This window comes from Capra hircus, chromosome 18 (genome assembly GCF_001704415.2).
Source record: "Capra hircus breed San Clemente chromosome 18, ASM170441v1, whole genome shotgun sequence".
NCBI lineage: Eukaryota > Metazoa > Chordata > Mammalia > Artiodactyla > Bovidae > Capra > Capra hircus.
Genome location: NC_030825.1, coordinates 1717023 through 1734886, shown reverse-complemented (window position 1 = coordinate 1734886; position 17864 = coordinate 1717023). Strand labels below are relative to the sequence as shown.

The window sequence follows — 17864 nt, the reverse complement described above, 5'->3', positions numbered from 1 at the left end:
ATTAAACCCCTAGAAGAAGACATTGAGGTATTCTTCTTGCCATCAGTCTTTGCAAGGAGGCTTTGGATTTCACACCAAAAGCAAAGGCAACAACTGCCAAAAGAAACAAGTAAAATCCAATCAAACTGCAAAGAAAGGAACATCAAGAAAATCACATGGCAATTTACAGATTGACAGAAGACATTTCCAAATCATATATTTGATAAGGACTTAATATCCAAAAATACATGAGACATACAACTCAAGGGCAAAAAACCCCAAATAATTCAAATTTTAATGGAGTGTAAGAAAAGTAAGAGTCTCAATAAATCTCAATATTAGACTGTAGATGAGAGACACAGCAAGGTTTTCCTCCTAGAACAATAAAAGCCTGTGCCTTCCTGGCATTACTTTCTTCATCTCCACTCACTTGTTTGACAATTACAGTTCAATGTGTACATTCTTCAGTCAATAGCAATCACCCCACAGTGAGCTATAATACGTACTAAGAATATCCCCATTGAGGGAAAAAATATCCTAATATTTGCATATTTACTAATGAGGCATATCCAAAGGAAGGTAATTTCCAGAGTTTACCGCGCCATTGTTTTGTATATTTCATTTCAAAATTGAGCTACCTAGTAAGGAAAATGAGTTAAGAGACCTCAATAACATATAGATAGAAAATCATTTTAAATGGGAGAATTAATGGATCATAACTTGGGAGTAATTTATTACTACTGTTGTAACTGTAGTCCTTTTGGTTCTCTACTGCATCCATTAATAATTTATTATAAATATTAATATCAACACAGGGACTGCTACTGCTGCTGCTACTGCTGCATCGCTTCAGTCGTGTCCATCTCTGTGCAACCGCATAGATGGCAGCCCATCAGGCTCCTCTGTCCCTGGGATTCTTCAGGCCAGAACACTGGAGTGGGTTGCCATTTCCTTCTCCAATGCATGAAAGTGAAAAGTGAAAGTGAAGTCGCTCAGTTGTGTCTGACCCTCAGGGACCGCATGGACTACAGCCTATCAGGCTCCTGAACCCATGGGATTTTTCAGGAACAGTGGGTTGCCATTTCCTACTAGGTTATAGTGAATAGCGAAAGACATAGAATATGTTAGGCAAGAAGTGAAAGTATGGGAAGTCAGCAATGGTAGTAAAGTAAAGGGCAGTATTGCCTTGGGGGGAAGGAAGGTTCTCAAAGTTTCTTGAAACACAAAAATCGAGCCAGATGTGAGGAATTAGCTTACTTTGTAAACCAGAAACTCTACCAGAAGAAATTTAAGTTCATAAAAACATTATGATGCTAAAACCCAAAATGTAGACAGAGAATAGGATAGGGTTGGGTTTATAGACATTCAAAATTCTCCATTGCTGAGTGCATCAGGCACTCAAGGACCACCCTCACTGAAGACTTTCTCGATTGCTCAACCTGCAGGTACCAGCATGGAAAAAGAGACAGCTACTCCACAGGCAGTTAAATCCTACTTTTATGGCCCCCTGGCTTTCCTTAAGAAGCATCCCATGCAGCAGATTTCCCCCATCCCATCCCATCAGGCTGACTCCCCACGGTCAACAGGAGTCCTGACCCTGGGATTATTCTGCAATCCCCATGGCTCCAGCTCCCAGCTTCCGGAGATACCAGTGGACTTACAACCCTGTCCGAGATATGAAAGGCTGCAGCATGGCTTGTCTATGTGGTTCTCACGCCGTTCAGATTGTCCCAGATTAGTGACTTCACTCCCCAACTTCTTCAAATGTCTCCCCCGTCCCAGTGGACGGCCATGGACGCGGGGATCTCTCCCCTGAGCTTCAACTCCTTCTCCCCGGGGTGCAGGCTGGTTCTGCTTGCTCTCCTCCTCTTTCCCCTTCCCTCCTTGTCCCTTCTTTCCTTTGTCCTACCGAGCTCTGTATGGATCCGGATATTCCTTCTCAGTGCTCAGGGAGTCCCTCCCGTGCTCACCTGGTCTCTGTGGGAACTGCTGCATCTCTAGACATTCCTGACCCACTGTGGAGAGAGGTGAACCCCACTTCCACCCACCATTCTGGCATCTTGTCCACCCTCATTTGTGCACATATTAGAAACGAGTTTCCCTTCTATTAGGTAACAATGCCATCACCACACGTTTAACTTTTGCTTTTTGAGGAGAACACAGGTAAGTTCCACTCTCTTCAGTTCAGTCAGTCATTCAGTCCTGTCCCACTCTGTGTGACCCCAGGATTTTAGCACGCCAGGCTTCCCTATACATCCCCGACTTCCAGAGCTTGTTAAATCTCATGATTAGATCATGAAGCTCAAACTTAGATCCTCACCTTATTAATTTTTTATACAGGAAAATATGTAATCTCTAAAAATCATTCCCTATTTGTCCTACCTTCCAGTCTTTGGCAATCATTTTTCTACTCTGACTTCCTTTTTTTTTTTTTTTTTGAACTCTTTATAGTTCAGATCATATGGCATTTGTCTTTCTCTGACTTAGTTTACTTAGCATAATACCCTCCGTTTTCATTCATGTTGCCACAAATGGAAGGATTTCTTTCTTTTTCTAATGGCTAAATAATATTTACCTATATATGTCACTTCACATTGTTTTAATCCATTCCCCTGTTGAAAGATACTCAGGTTGTTTCTATACCAAGGCTACTGTGAATAATGCTGCAATGAACATGGGAATACAGGTCTCTCTTTGAGACAATGATTTCATTTCCTTTGACTACATATCCAGAAGTGGGATAATGGATCACATAAACGTTCTCTTTTAAATTTCTTGAATAACCTCCACAGTGTGTTTCCATGGGAGTTGCACCAGTGTACATACCTACCAACAGTGCATAAGCACTCCTTTTCCTCCTCATCCTCAATAACATTTGTCATTTCTTACATTTTTAGTACTAGACATTCAAACAAGTAAGAGGTGATATCTCTTGTGTTTTGATGTGCATTTCCTTTGATTATTAGTGATACTGAGCATCTTTTCATATACCTATTGATCGTCTATATGGCTTATTTGTGGGAAAATGTCTATTCTTTAAAAATGTAGCATACATTATGTTTACTATATTCCAATATATGAAACTCAGTTGCCTAGCTGTATATCAACAACAAACTATCAGAAAGTGGAGTAAAAAAAACAATTCCATTTACTATTGCATCACAAAAAGATAAAACACTTAGAAATAAACTTAGGAAGGTGTTGAAAGATTTGATGCAAAACCTTTAAGACATTGATAAGAGAAATTTTAAAAGAGTTAAAGATATGTAAAGTTAGGTTGCCTATTCAATGTGTTTCTTGAGGTAGGATTTGCATTTCTATAAACTTCCCTCTTAGAACTGCTTTTGTTGCATCCTCTAGGTTTTAGATCATCATGTTTTCATTGTTCTTTGTTTCTAGGACTGTTTTGATTTCCCTTATTTCTATAGTAATCTGTTCATTATTTAGAAATGTGTTTTTTAATCTACATGTGTTTGTGTTCTTTATAGTTTGTTGTTTTTTTTTTTTTTCCTATAATCGATATCTAGTATGATAGTACTCTTGCCTGGGAAATCCCTTGGATGTAGGAGCCTGGTAGGCTGCAGTCCATGGGGTTCCCAAGAGTCGGACACGACTGAGCAACTTCACTTTCACTTTTCACTTTCATGCATTGGAGAAGGAAATGGCAACCCACTCCAGTGTTCTTGCCTGGAGAATCCCAGGGACAGAGGAGCCTGGTGGGCTGCCACCTGTGGGGCCACAGAGAGTCGAACACGACTGAAGCGACTTAGCAGCAGTAGCAGTATCATAGTGTTGTGGTCAGAGAAAATTCTTGATATAATTTCAATTTCCTTAAATGTACTGAGGTTTGATTTGTGACCCAAGATGAGTAGAATGTTCTGTGTGTACTTGAGAAAAGAATGTATTCTTCTACATTTGGATGGAATGTGTAAAGATATCAATTAGGTCTGTTTGCTCTAATATTTCCTTCTGGGCTTATATGTCTTTATTAATTTTCTGTTTTGTTGATCTGTCCATTGGTATAGATGTGGTGTTAACATGCCCTACTATTATTGTGTTACTGTCAATTTCTCCTTTTTTGTCAGTTAGTATTTACCTTATGTATTGAGGTGCTCTTATGTAGGGTCCATAAATAGTTAATATTGTTATGCCTTTTTCTTGGACTGATCCCTTGATCATTTGGCAGTGTCCTTCTTAATCTCTTATAACAGTTTTAATTTTGAGGTCTATTTTTGCTGATACTAGAACTGCCAATCTGGCAAACTTTCGATTTCCATTTGCATGGAATATCTTTTTCCATCCTCTCACTTTCGGTCTGTATGTGTCTCTAGGACTGAAGTGGATCTATTGTAGACAGCATATATATGGGTCTTGTTTTTGTATCCATTCAGCCAGTCTGTGCCTTTGGTAAGAATTGAAGAAGATAATAGCAAATAAAACAACTGATAAAGGATTACTTACCAAAATACAAGCATCTCAAACAACTCAGTCATCAAAAGCAAAGGCAAGAACTGCAAAAATAAACTAGTGAGACCACATCAAACTCAAAACCTTCTGCATAGTAAAAGAAGCCATCCATAAAATGAAATGACAACCTATGGAAAGAAAAAAAATATATTTGCAAATCACATATTTGGTAAGGGCTTCATATCCAAGTATATATAAGAAACTCATGCAAATCCTAATTGAAAGAAATCAAACAACCCAAATTATTAAAGGAACAGAGAAAGAGCAAGTGTTTTGAAAAATCTGAAGAGTAGACTGTAGATGAGAGACACTGTAAGTTTTTCCTTCCAGAACAGAAGCCTGTGTCTTCCTGGCATTGCTTTCTTCATCTCCAATCACCTGTTTGGTGATTGGAGTTCACAGTATACATCCTTCATTCAATAGCTATCATTCCACAGTGAGCTATATGTGCTCAGAATAGCCTTATTAACTATAACAAACTAATAATTACATACTTAATCTTGTACGGAAAAATGAGTAGGGGACCTCAATAATACATGGATAGAAAGTCAGTTAAAACTGGGAGCATTATCAGTTTATATTTGGGGGGAAAGTATTATTGCTAATACTATTACAATTTTATTCCCTTTAATTCTCTGCTATACTAGTGGATATTTATTTAAAATAGTAATACCAATATAGAGGTACATAGTACTCACGTTACAGTAGATTGAGAAAGACAAAGCTATGAGGCAGGAAGTGAAATCACAGAAAATTATGAACAGTAACAAAACAAGGGGAAGTACTGCCTAGAAAAAGCAGAGTTCTCTAATTTTTTGGAGACAACACGAGCAAGCAAGATGTGAGCCAACCAGCTTAAACTGTGTATCAGAAACTGCACCAGAAGGAAAATGAAGTTCATAAAAATATGCTGATGCTATACACCAAAATCCAGACAGTAAGAGAACAGGGTAGGGTTTATGTAGATGCTGAAAATACTCAGAGAGTTAGACATGGAAGCAAATACACTAATGAGCATCAGAAAAATCAAAGCACAAAAAGGTCTGAAAAATAAATCGTAAAGGGACTTGGTAGTCTGATCAAAAGAATAAGAGAATCAAATTAGAAAACCAAAATATAAAGACTTGTGCCAAACTTCAGCATGAATCAGCCATAGGTATACCTATGTCCCTTGGTCTTGAATCTCTTTGCCACTTTCCTTCCCATCTCAACCCTCGAAGCTGTTACAGAAAAATATGGAAGGCTTCACAAATTTGTGTGTCATCCTTGGGTAGGGGCCATGCTAATCTTCTCAGTATTATTCCAATTTTTAAATATATGTGCTACCAAGGCAAACACATGAATAAGAATTCGGGGAATGTCATGGAAACATGTATAATATCATATAAGAAACAAATCACCAGTCCAGGTTCGATACAGGATCCTTAAGCTGGTGCACTGGGATGACCCGGAGGGATGTTATGGGGAGGGAGGTGGGAGGGGAGTTCAGGATGCGGCATCTGTGTGCACCCGTGGCAGATTCATAGTGATGTGTGGCAGAACCAATACAATATTGTAAAGCAATTAGCCTCCAATTAAAATAAATAAATTTAAATTAAAAAATAAATATTTGAGATAAAATATTAAAAAAAATTTAACCAAAAAGGTCATATAGTTAGTCATTTACCAATAAATTATCAACTACATTAGGAATTAGGGTATTCTGCTATATTTACTGCCTCTTATAAAATTGAATTTATAAGGTCCAAAGTTTCATGAAGGAATTAAGCATATATTTATGCATAGCACATGTATACATGCACAGAAAAACATGCACACAAATATGTTTATGTTATATAAGCAAGTATCGTCCTTGCCTGTCATAATAAGCTCTTTAGTTGATGAGAGAGATAGTCCCAGATTTTCCCAATTTATATGTCTTCTTTTTGAGAACCACTTCTTTTATTTTCATCACCTAATTTTTTTTTTGGATTCAAAACATTTATTATTCTTATGTTTTGACTTGTTCTGGAGATTCGTTTGGATTCCTCACCCCTCCTTTTAGTTGTCTATTTTATTGGTATTATGAAATCTAATTAAATTTTTGAGCTTTTTTTCCCCCTCAGTCACATTTTTTACTGTTGTTATAAACCTCTGCCTCTACATTGGACTTTTGCAATTCTGTGGAGTTTTCCTTTTTTTTTTTTTCTTTGCTCTTTTTTTTTTAATTTTAATTTTTAAATTTTAAAACCTATTATTATTTTTTTACATTTATTCTTTTTTTTTAACTTTTTATTTTTACTTTATAATACTGTATTGGTTTTGCCATGCATTGACATGAATCCACCACGGGTGTACATGCGATCCTAAACATGAATGCCCCTCCCACATCCCTCCCCACAACATCCCTCTGGGTCATCCCCATGCACCAGCCCCAAGCATGCTGTATCCTGCATCGGACATAGACTGGTGATTCGATTCTTACATGATAGTATACATGTTTCAATGCCATTCTCCCAAATCATCCCACCCTCTCCCTCTCCCTTTGAGTCCAAAAGTCCGCTATACACATCTGTGTCTTTTTTGACACAGATACAGGGTCATCACTGCCATCTTTTGAAATTCCATATATATGTGTTAGTATACTATATTGATGTTTTTCTTTCTGGCTTACTTCACTCTGTATAATCGGCTCCAGTTTCATCCATCTCATCAGAACTGATTCAAATGTATTCTTTTTAACGGCTGAGTTATACTCCATTGTGTATATGTACCACAGGTTTCTTATCCATTCATCTGCTGATGGACATCTAGGTTGTTTCCATGTCCTGGCTATTAAAAAACAGTGCTGCAATGAACATTGGGGTACATGTGTCTCTTTCAATCCCACTGCTGGGCATACACACCAGAAATTCAGAAAACCAGAATTCCAGAAAACCAGAATTCATCACCTAATTTTAAATAACCATTTTATTCTTAGATACCATTCCCCTTTAAAATAACTAAAGGCAGAGAAAACCTTATAAATGCTGATATCTTATCCTTAATTAAATTACCACTCTTCCTGTAAATTGGAAAAAGAATGATGTTCAGATCTTATTCAGGAGGATAAAATCTCTATATTATCAGTTCTCATGTAGAAACTAAATTGTTGCTCACTTCAGTCTTTAATTCTGCTTACTTACAAAGGACAGACATGAAAAGGAATATTAAAATCATCCATGCAAAAGTCTATGATTTTATGCTTCTGTTGGCCAAAGGTAGGGCCAGGAATAATTTCTGAAATATTACAATACATCACGGAAGCATGAAGGTCTAGTTCTAAAGTCAAAGAGGAGATGCTTGGAGACGGTTCAAAACCTAAGCTCCGTGGGTTGTCAGGATATACTCCCGAACAGACAGGTAAATTTTGTCCCTAAAAAGTCACAGTCAGGAAGTTGCAGGCCTTGTTTTCAGAGCCAATGACATTGTCTTGGGGGCTGACCAGGTAATATTCTTGTATTACCATTTGGAGATTTATTTGCTGTTTACTCAAAGAAACAAAAGTAATGAGAGGATTAAAGATGCATAAAAGTAGAAGAGCTGTCAAGGTGCCTAGAAGAAAGGCTAGCCAGGAGAACCAGGCCCCCACACTGATAATTGTGAGAGACTGTAACAGTGAGTGTTTTATAGACAGAACAGAACAAGTGGATAAAACCAATGTTCTAGGGTCACTGCTGTTTCGCAGTCAAAGAAAATATTTTCCTCTTTAAGGAGAGTCATCACAGCTCCTGCTGTGGTCCTGGTTACACACATGCAGACTGAGAGCCCACAAGCATGTGTGATGTGACATCAGGAAGTAAACAGATGAGTAGTATTGGTGCCCAGTCACCTGCATCTGCTAATAATGGGACCTGGGGAAAACTACTTGCCCTCTCCAATTCATCACATCTTCATTAGCATAACTTGATGATCATAGTGAAGATTAAGGCTATCTCAGAGGGTTCCTGTGAAACACAAATTTTAAGATGTTTTAAAGCTTTGGGGAAAGTATCAAAGACATGTATGGGGTTACAAAGGTGAGTGAGCAGATCCAAGGTACAGTATCCTTTTTCTCTTAGTATTCTCTCTGTACTCAATAATAGTCATCAATCAGTCACATGTTTACTCTTACCCCAATGTGATGGTATACCACACAGATAAACTGTACTTTTCTTGTCATTTCAGTGTCTAAAATTCAAGCATTAGTCAATGTAGAGTAAAAAAATTTCAAACTCCTAGAGGGCCTCGCTGCTCAGAGTCTGGAGAGTCCCAACATTAAACTGTCTTAAAAGAATAGCCCAAACACTCTGGCTCAGATTTAGTTCCAAATGTTTGCAGAGCACAGAAGTACTTCTGGGAGCAATTCAAAAATACAGGGAGTAACCTACTTCTCCAACTATCTATCTGTGCAAATATCATCATCCATGTAAATTTACACAGAAGGCGCTCCTTCTATCCCACCCCAGCTTCTACAGCAACAAGTCCTGCTCACAGCAACAGGGAAAGACATGGCTTCCTTCCACAGGATGGATTGGATAACCTAGTCATGGATTTGATAATCTAGTCACCTGAGTATCTAGATCATCTCAGAATGGCTCACGGTTTTATTTAAACAGGGTCCTGCATTCTGCTGCTGCTGGTCATGTCAAATCTGCTCCTGTGCCAAGGCAACCCATGCCAGTCCTGCGGTCCTGACGTGTTTGCCACCTCCCTGAGATCCCTTACAGACTTGTTTATCGATGCTGTCCGGCTGTCCCACGACTTCCATAACTTTTCCTTAATAACGTTCAACAAGTTTGTAAGTACTATGATAGTGGTGCTTTAGTGGCTAAATCGTGTCCAACTCTTGCTACCCCTTGGGCTGTAGCCCTCCAGGTTCCCAGAAGGAAACTTCACCTAAGTGATGGGGCTAGACTATCCTTTAAACAAGAGGGCTGCAAAAGCACACACTCTCAGCCAAAGAAGCTGTCAGTTCATAAGATGTGGAAATTGAAGAAAGGATCAGTTTTGTGAAATCTCAGTTTCCTGAGAAGTGCAATAAATTTTTCAGTTTCCTTTCATTCATTTTCTTTTTTAAATAAGCAAAATAAATGATTTTGCATTTGTCAGCTAGGAATGCCATAAAAGAATACAATAGACTCTGAGGAATAAACAACAGAAATTTATTTCCTCACAGTCTGGGGGCTAGAAGTCCAAGATCAGGGTGCCAGCTAGGTGAGGTTCTGGTAAGGACTCTTTCTTCCCAGGCTGGCTTCTCCATGAGTCCCCACACAGGGTGGGAGGTGGGGAAGAGAGATAGAGGAAAAGACACAGAGACACAGAGAGAATTCTCTGGTGTTTCGCTTCATGAAGACACTAAACCTATTGGATGAGTGTTCCACCCTAAGAGCTCATTTAACCTTAATGGGCTTCACTGGTGGCTCAGATTGTAAAGAATCTTCCTGCAATGTGAGAGACTTGGGTTCTATCCCTGGGTCTGGAAGATTCCCTGGAGAAGGGAATGGCAAGCCACTCCAGTATTCTTGCCTGATAAATCCCATGGACAGACGAATCTGGTGGGCTATAGACCATGGGAATCCCAAAAAGTCAGAATCCTTTTTGAAACACAGTATTTTGGCAGTTAGGTCTCTAACACAGGAATCTGAAGAACACACATTCAGTCCACAATACTACCTGACACAAAGCACTTTTAGGTGGGACTGGGGAAAGGAAGCATATCGATTTTCTGGTCCTTCAAGGTCTCCGTGGGCTTTCTTCTCCAGGCTCAGAGTAATAGTCAATAAATGAGAACTGCTCTGCAGTGAGAAGGCAATGGCAACCCACTCCAGTACTCTTGCTGGAAAATCCCATGGATTGAGGAGCCTGGTAGGTGCGGTATATGGAGTCGCTAAGAGTCGGACATGACTGAGGAACTTCATTTTCACTTTTCTCTTTCAGGCATTGGAGAAAGAAATGGAAACCCAGTCCAGTGTTCTTGCCTGGAGAATGCCAGGGACGGGGGAGCTTGTTGGCTGCCGTCTATGGGGTCGTACAGAGTTGGACATGATTGAAGTGACTTAATAGCAGTAGCAGCAGCTCTGCAGTGAACTAGGTGGATGGAACAAGTTAAACAAAGCTGAATCCTGGTCACAAAAATGAATACTTGTAGTTTTTTAAAGCTACAAATTATTGTTTTAAGATTAGCAGTGAATAGGTTCCCAGCTACTATAGAGGGGGTGTTTACAATTGGAAACAATTATTTGTTTTCTGAGGAAGTTATTTGAAAGTTGTATGTTAATTCTTTTAGGTCAGTCAAGGAGCACACAGTAGAGCAGACAGCTAATAAAAGGCGGTGCTAAAGGTTTCTGTTCAATTCACGTAGTTCTTTTTACTCACTAGATTTTTTTTCATCCTCCATTTCACTGCCCATTTTTTTCCCAACTCTTCCAGGTAAACAAGAATTTAAATGGCTAAATATAGGTGCATGCATGCATTCTAAGTCACTTCAGTTGTGTCCAATCCTTGCAATCCTACTGACTGCAGCCCAGCAGGCTCCTCTGTCCATAGGACTGGCCAGGCATGAATACTGGAGTATGCTGCTGTACCCTCTTGTCAGTGATGCTCCTCACCTAGGGATCAAACCTGAGTCTTGTTATATCTCTTGCATTGGCAGGAATATTCTTTACCACTGCTGTCCCCTAGGAAGCACCAAATATTGGTACATATGTACTATATTTGGTTCAAATATTTAAAAAAAAATAGACAATTATAAAACAGAGAACGGAAAAGGTTAAACTTAGAAAAGTTATATGTAAAATCATTTTTATAGAGACAATGTATAGAAAAATAGAAAAGCATGACTTTCAAATTTTGTGATGACTCCCCCCCCCGTTAAAAAAAATTCACATCTATCAAAGATGTTAATGTTCTGTTAATGGGTTCATCTACTGAATGCCCAACAACACTAACTAATTGCCTGATCATTTGCAGGATGAAAAATATGCCCAGGGCAAACTGTACTATATCAACGTCACCAAGAGCTGCCACACCAATTCCCTCCATTTTCCCGAAGAAAGAGATAAAGTCTACCAGGAAAACGTGAGTCTTTCACCTGGGTTTTTCACCGTTTCAGATGAGACAGTATGTAGATTACCAGACGTCAGATCATTAGAGGTTATGGTAACTGTACATGCAGAAAACGGTGGAGGAACCATAAGCAATTGAAGAGAAATTATATTAGGCAGTTCATTAAGCATGAGCAAAATCAAGGAATGACTAAAGATTTGTAGTAGCAAGATAGATAACAGATCTATAAATTGTCCATGCAGACAACTTTAGTTCAACCAATGCGTTAGACACAGGACTGAAGCAATTATTCTGGATGGAAACAGGAAATGAATGGGAACTTCCATGTGTAAAATATAAGATTGCAAAATTCATGAATATGAAAGAAACACACGCCAGTTTTGAGTACTCCCTGTTACTGATGACTCCTACTTCGGAATCCTATACTGCACCACCCAAGCCCTCGCATCTGCCTTTCAAGGCTCTCCTGATTCTGCTTCTACTTCTCTGACACCTCCTTCATTTGTCATTCTCAATGACTCCTCTGTCACCTTTAATCCTTAATTTGTACGTCTCCCCCACAATGGTCTATAAAACATCACTGCAGATGGTGATTGCAGCCATGAAATTAAAAGACGCTTACTCCTTGGAAGAAAAGTTATGACAAACCTAGATAGTATATTCAAAAGCAGAGACATTACTTTGCCAACTAAGGTCCGTCTAGTCAAGGCTATGGTTTTTCCAGTAGTCAGGTATGGATATGAGAGTTGGACTGTGAAGAAGGCTGAGCAGCAAAGAATTGATGTTTTTGAACTGTGGTGTTGGAGAAGACTCTTGAGACTCCCTTGGTCTACAAGGAGATCCAACCAGTCCATTCTGAAGGAGATCAACCCTGGGATTTCTTTGGAAGGATGATGCTAAAGCTGAAACTCCAGTGCTTTGGCCACCTCATCATACGAAGAGTTGACTCATCAGAAAAGACTCTGATGCTGGGAGGGATTGGAAGCAGGAAGAGAAGGGGACGACAGAGGATGAGATGGCTGGATGGCATCACGGACTCGATGGACATAAGTCTGAGTGAACTCCAGGAGACGGTGATGGACAGGGAGGCCTGGCGTGCTGCAATTCATCGGCTCACAAAGAGTCGGACACGACTGAGCAACTGAACTGAACTTGCTTCTCATGGCCGCAAAAATTGCCTCTGTTCTGAGGACAACACAGTTTACATATCAAGACTCAATCATTTATTGCAGCTCCAAATTTTCACAGTTATAATCTTTCCTTTCTGATTTCCTGAATTATCGTTCCTCCTAACATTATTTAAAATATTTTCACATGCATCCCCCCCTTAAAATTCAATCTTCTCTCTCTACAACCCTCTTAACGATACCAGCATTCTTTTCCTCTGTTAAGCTCATTAATAATGAGGGTGAACAAGTAAAGGAAAAAGGACAAAGAGGAAGAAAGGAGGGATTGTTCAATAAGCTTAAATTTAAAGTTTATTGAGAGTTACTACCTGGCCTCACATTTTACTGAGCACTTTATGTGCATTACTATATTTAATCATATTCAGTTTTTTGTTCTTTACCAGTAAGACAGTTCATGGCTGTAAAGAAATCAAGCATATTAACTAGCGATCTTCAGCCCCAGGATTTTCATGCTGAATTCTGCTAGTAGTAGTGAACTAGGGGGGAAACCCTCCATTGTGAATCCCACTGATGCTATTACTAAAGACAATGCTGTGCCATTTTCTGCCCAGAAACATGTCAACAAAACAGACTCTTCTGATGTCAGCAGGGGGCTGGTGTTGGGATCAGCTGAGGAGAGAAGTCTGCTTAGGAATGCCATGTCTTCTTCCTTGTCTCTTTGTTGTAATATCATAAAACAATTACCGATCAAACATCAATATGAAGGACTCATCTGATTCATTAATACAAATGAATCACTGGGTGACAATGACGTGGGCACAGGTGGAATCCCTCTTTCCTGGGTCAGGCACTGCAGGCATGTACTGACTTGCCGTAAATACTTAGATTCTCTCACGCAAATATACAAACATAAAAGAACTCACTGAGTGGTGGTAGAATTTCAGAGGAAAAAAGAAAATTCTTCATGTTATAAATTAGAACTTATCAGAAGAATCATTTCCTAAAATAACCTAAATTTTTATATTTCAGCAAAGTGTGAACTAACAGCTTACCTTTTATACTTTTGCAACTTTTACTGCCTTCAAAAATCTTTGCATACACATAGGAATAACCAAAAGTTTTTTAGGCCAGCTGCTCTGAGCAATGATCACATGTTACCAAAACCACTGAATTATGATTATTTTAACGAAACTGTTTCTTATGGTTGCTTAGAATGAAAACATTACTAAGTGGGCACTTGTGCTACTGTACTCCTGGAATAATCCTCTGTATCATCTAGTCACAGAGCTGAAGAGTATGAAAGAATTGTTAGAGGATTTCCTATCAAGCACCATGAAGATTGAGAGCATGTCAGAGAAACTTCAAGCCTTAATAGAGAGTCACTTCAGCAAGGTGAGCATCCTGCAGAGGGCTTTCTTGCTTTGTTCATGAATGAAAGAGGTGACCTCTGTAATGCGTAAGGAGTTTGGAAATATCTCATTTTGTAAGAAAAAGATTCATGACTTCTATATGCTAGACTGCTACTACATAAAACAGGAGCCTAGTTACTCATAGTGATAGATTCTACTGTAAAGGAATCAGAATTTCACTGCAATTTTTGACATGTGCAGCCTTCCCTGCATTGCACACGATTCCACCAAAATCTTGCCTCTTCCTGGGCACAGGTGGTTGAAATATTTTCAAGAGTAATAGCACTAGAGAACTGAATTTCCAAGATCAGCATTTTTCTTTAAAGTAACGTATGCTATTGAAGTTCCACTTGTCTACTTTCTCTCTTCTCCTCAAATCAATGGATGTGAGTGGAAAGGAAAAATAGAGAAATTTAAAACTAAACTGGAATTAAGTATCTACTTTTCAGATTTCTAATAGTTTTCTCATAAGCTGGCTCCAAAATCCATATATAGAGAGTTTTATATTCATATGTCTTCCCCAAATCTTTATTTGATAATTAGAAGAGAAAAAGATAAGCAGATACTAATAAAATGCATAAGAAGTCATTATCATTTGGGTATTTAGATTGTTCTTCCAGTCCTGAATACGATGCACAATGCTTCCAGTACCTGGTCAGGACTCCCATCCCTGACGTCCAGCGATGAAGATAGGCGTCATTCTGAATTGTATAACCTGTTCTACTGCCTGCACAGGGATTCACATAAAGTTGACATGTACATCAAGTTCCTGGGGTGCCGAGCCCGCAAAATGTGCTAAATCCTCGTCCATCCCATCCAGCTCTGAGGTGGTTGTGATGATCTATCCCATAGCAAGCTTCTTTGAAATTTACAGCTTTTTAATGCATGCTCTGTCATGGGTCTCCTCTTAAAAAAAAAAACACAAACTCTTTAGAGATGTCAAAATCTAAGAGGGCAATTTCTTAACATTTCTTATCTTCCTTTAAAAGTAAATCAAAAGAAAATCCACCCCTACAATTGAGAGAATGAAGCGCCTATTACAATTAGTCACAAATAGCGGAACCTGGCATTACTAAGAAAACCATTAAGAGATTATGTAAGAATCACAGCCAATTATTCTGGGTCAAGTTATTAGAGCAACAAATTAGACAATTCTTCATGGTTCTGGTCATGCTACCAAGAAGACTGAATTCTCAGGATTCTTTATGAAGGCCAGCCACAAACTGTCAGCCAACTATCACAGTGTTACACCAGACAAGATAAGTGCTTTGCACTTTTGTGTAAATAGCATGAGGTTTACTGAACTGTCTAAACATTTTTAGGATGCTGTCTTAGTCCTTCTGGGTTGCTATAACACAGGTTTAAAAAGAATGGAAATGGATTTCCACAGCGTGGTCATGCAGGGTCTTTCTGGTCACACACTTCTTCCTGTATCCTCACACGGGGGGAGGGCTCGGGATCTCTGTGTGTCTCTTATATATAAAAACAATCAACTCATTGAGGAGGCTCCATCCTCATAGCTCCATCACCTCACAAAGGCCCCACCTATGGATGCCATTTCCATGGGAATCAGCATTTCATCATATGAAATTTCTGGGGGACACAAAGGCTGAGACCATAGCAGATACAAAGGTGATCTGGCTCATCCTCCCCAGGGGCTGTCGTCGTCCACTCTCCACTGCATCCTCATCTCCTGCATCACCTTGCAGCCATTCCACGCATTCCAGCACTCTGGGTTTCCCAAGTCCAGGTCAGTCAAGTGTCAGCTCCATCTCATATTCAGCCTATTCAGTGTTTCCCTCTCCCCTGCTGAGGCCCAGAGGACCGACCAGGAAGTGCAGATGTGTCCATTTCTGCAAGGTTCCTTCTCTCTCCCTCTCTGGATCTTCATTCCTCGGGCCACGATGGAACAGGGTAGATGGTAATGAGATGGGAAAGTTCTGACATCACTGACTCACATGGTGCTGTAGTAGCCTTCTCTTGGTCCAGATGGACTGATCTGAAATTCGTCCTGACTGACAAGTGTTTCTCTTGAGTGGTTATCCTGGTGATTTTCTAGGACATTCACAAGTTGGGGATCCCCAAATTCATAGTTTCCTTTTTAATCAGGGGAAATGTTCTGGAACCCAAAGCTCGCCACCTGCAGTAGTCACCAGAGCCTCTCTGTTTCCCTCACTCTGCAAGCACCATCTGGAGAATATTAAGCAGCCCACACCAAGCTGCCTACTAGCTGACCCACAGGAAACCCATGTATCATAAACACTCTGAATGATTGAATGGCAGAAATGCTGGTGTGCATCTGTCCATCACTGTGGATTCTGGACAATTGTCCAAGTGGTCACATAGGAACTGAGTAGATCAGAAAGCTGGATTGAAAACCACATTATCTGAGAAGTGAGATACCATTCTCTCTTCCTGTTAGATTAACTATCCTTGTCATTAATTATTTGGCCTTACAAACATGCCCTAGTAGGTCCCAGAATTATAAAATCCTCCAAATAGACTGAGTCTCTACTGAGACTCGAGCAATGTGACTCTATTAGGTATGCTCAGCTTGTTTAACAGCCTCCAAACAATCTGGGATGAGGGCCAATCTCTTGACTGGCTCTCCTAAGAAATCAGTGATGTGGCTGGGTTGGTTTTACAGCATCTTTAGGGCTTTAGTAGTAATTCCTGATAAAGAAAATGGGAAATCAAAAGGTAGAAGCGAAAGGCGGATGGATAAGAGAGAAGGAAGAGAAAGACAGAAGGAAGGAAAAACAGCAAAGGGAAAGTGAATCTAGGACGTGGGTAGTGAAGGATGAAATGCTGTTAGAATGCTTTATTTTTAAGGACCCAAATATATATGCTTTTTTTAATATCCTAAGAGCAAACATCTCATATTCCCTTTCCATGAAAAAAACCTATAAGCACTTCTAAGTAATTTTCTGCCCAAAACATCTAATTCTATTTTGTTACTTGCCTAACTTTCTTTCATTCAGATATTTCAAGCAGAGAGGATGGCATTTATTAGAGGGAATGTCTGGCTATAAGGGGGACAATGCAATTGGAGGAAACATACACACACCAATAGACCACACACATCTTCATGTATTATCTCTTCAAGCACAAATTTAGGAGTTTAGATCAACAACAGAGGTGGTGACATTGAGAGCTCTCTCCTTGCTTGACTATGACATAAAAAGTGAATACTGTAGATTTCAGACAATATTGAACAGAGCCATGGATATACTATAGAGTCAGTCAGAAATAGCCAAAGTGGGGATACTTGGACAGCATTTAACAATCACTCCCTTGCCATCCAGAAAGTGTTGAATTTCCCCTCTTTTACAGATTTCCATGTAAGATTACATTTAAAGAAATGGCCCCATGATATCAAGACTAGTAACAACGGTTCCCGAAAGGAAACAAACAAATGAAGAACCTTTGAAGTTCACTGATGTTATAGATTAGTAAATCAAATGTCGTGGCTACAATGAAGATTTAAACTGAGATTTAAAAAATCTCTATTTTCCAGAGGCAGGCCCACAAGTTGTAGAGAAGGAGAGGGTGATATAAACACACCCACTGCTATATTGCATGGTAGCTTGAAGAAGAATAAGGTGTGGTGCCACCACGGGGCTACAGCATATTGAAGTACAGCTAGGAGCCATCTGAGTGTGTCATAGGAGTGATGCAAATGGGGTAGCTTTATGATGGAGTTTTGAAACGTTGATGGGACCTTGATGTGCAAAAATAGGAAAACAGTATATCTGTCAATTCATTTAGGATCATCCTATGAAGTAAGGATCTCTGACATCCCAGATCAAGGAATGAG

The 17864-nt window shown here is 39.5% G+C and overlaps 1 protein-coding gene across 1 annotated transcript in view; it reads left to right on the top strand.

Moving 5' to 3' along the window:
- The window catches only part of LOC102178616 (placental prolactin-related protein 1-like), a 39055-nt gene extending 24209 nt beyond the window's left edge, over window positions 1-14846 (top strand). Inside the window, exons 2-5 of the mRNA XM_018063143.1 lie at window positions 9063-9244; window positions 11416-11523; window positions 13851-14030; window positions 14655-14846. Coding sequence (XP_017918632.1) covers window positions 9063-9244; window positions 11416-11523; window positions 13851-14030; window positions 14655-14846 — 662 coding nt within the window. The remainder of the gene's footprint in view (window positions 1-9062; window positions 9245-11415; window positions 11524-13850; window positions 14031-14654) is intronic.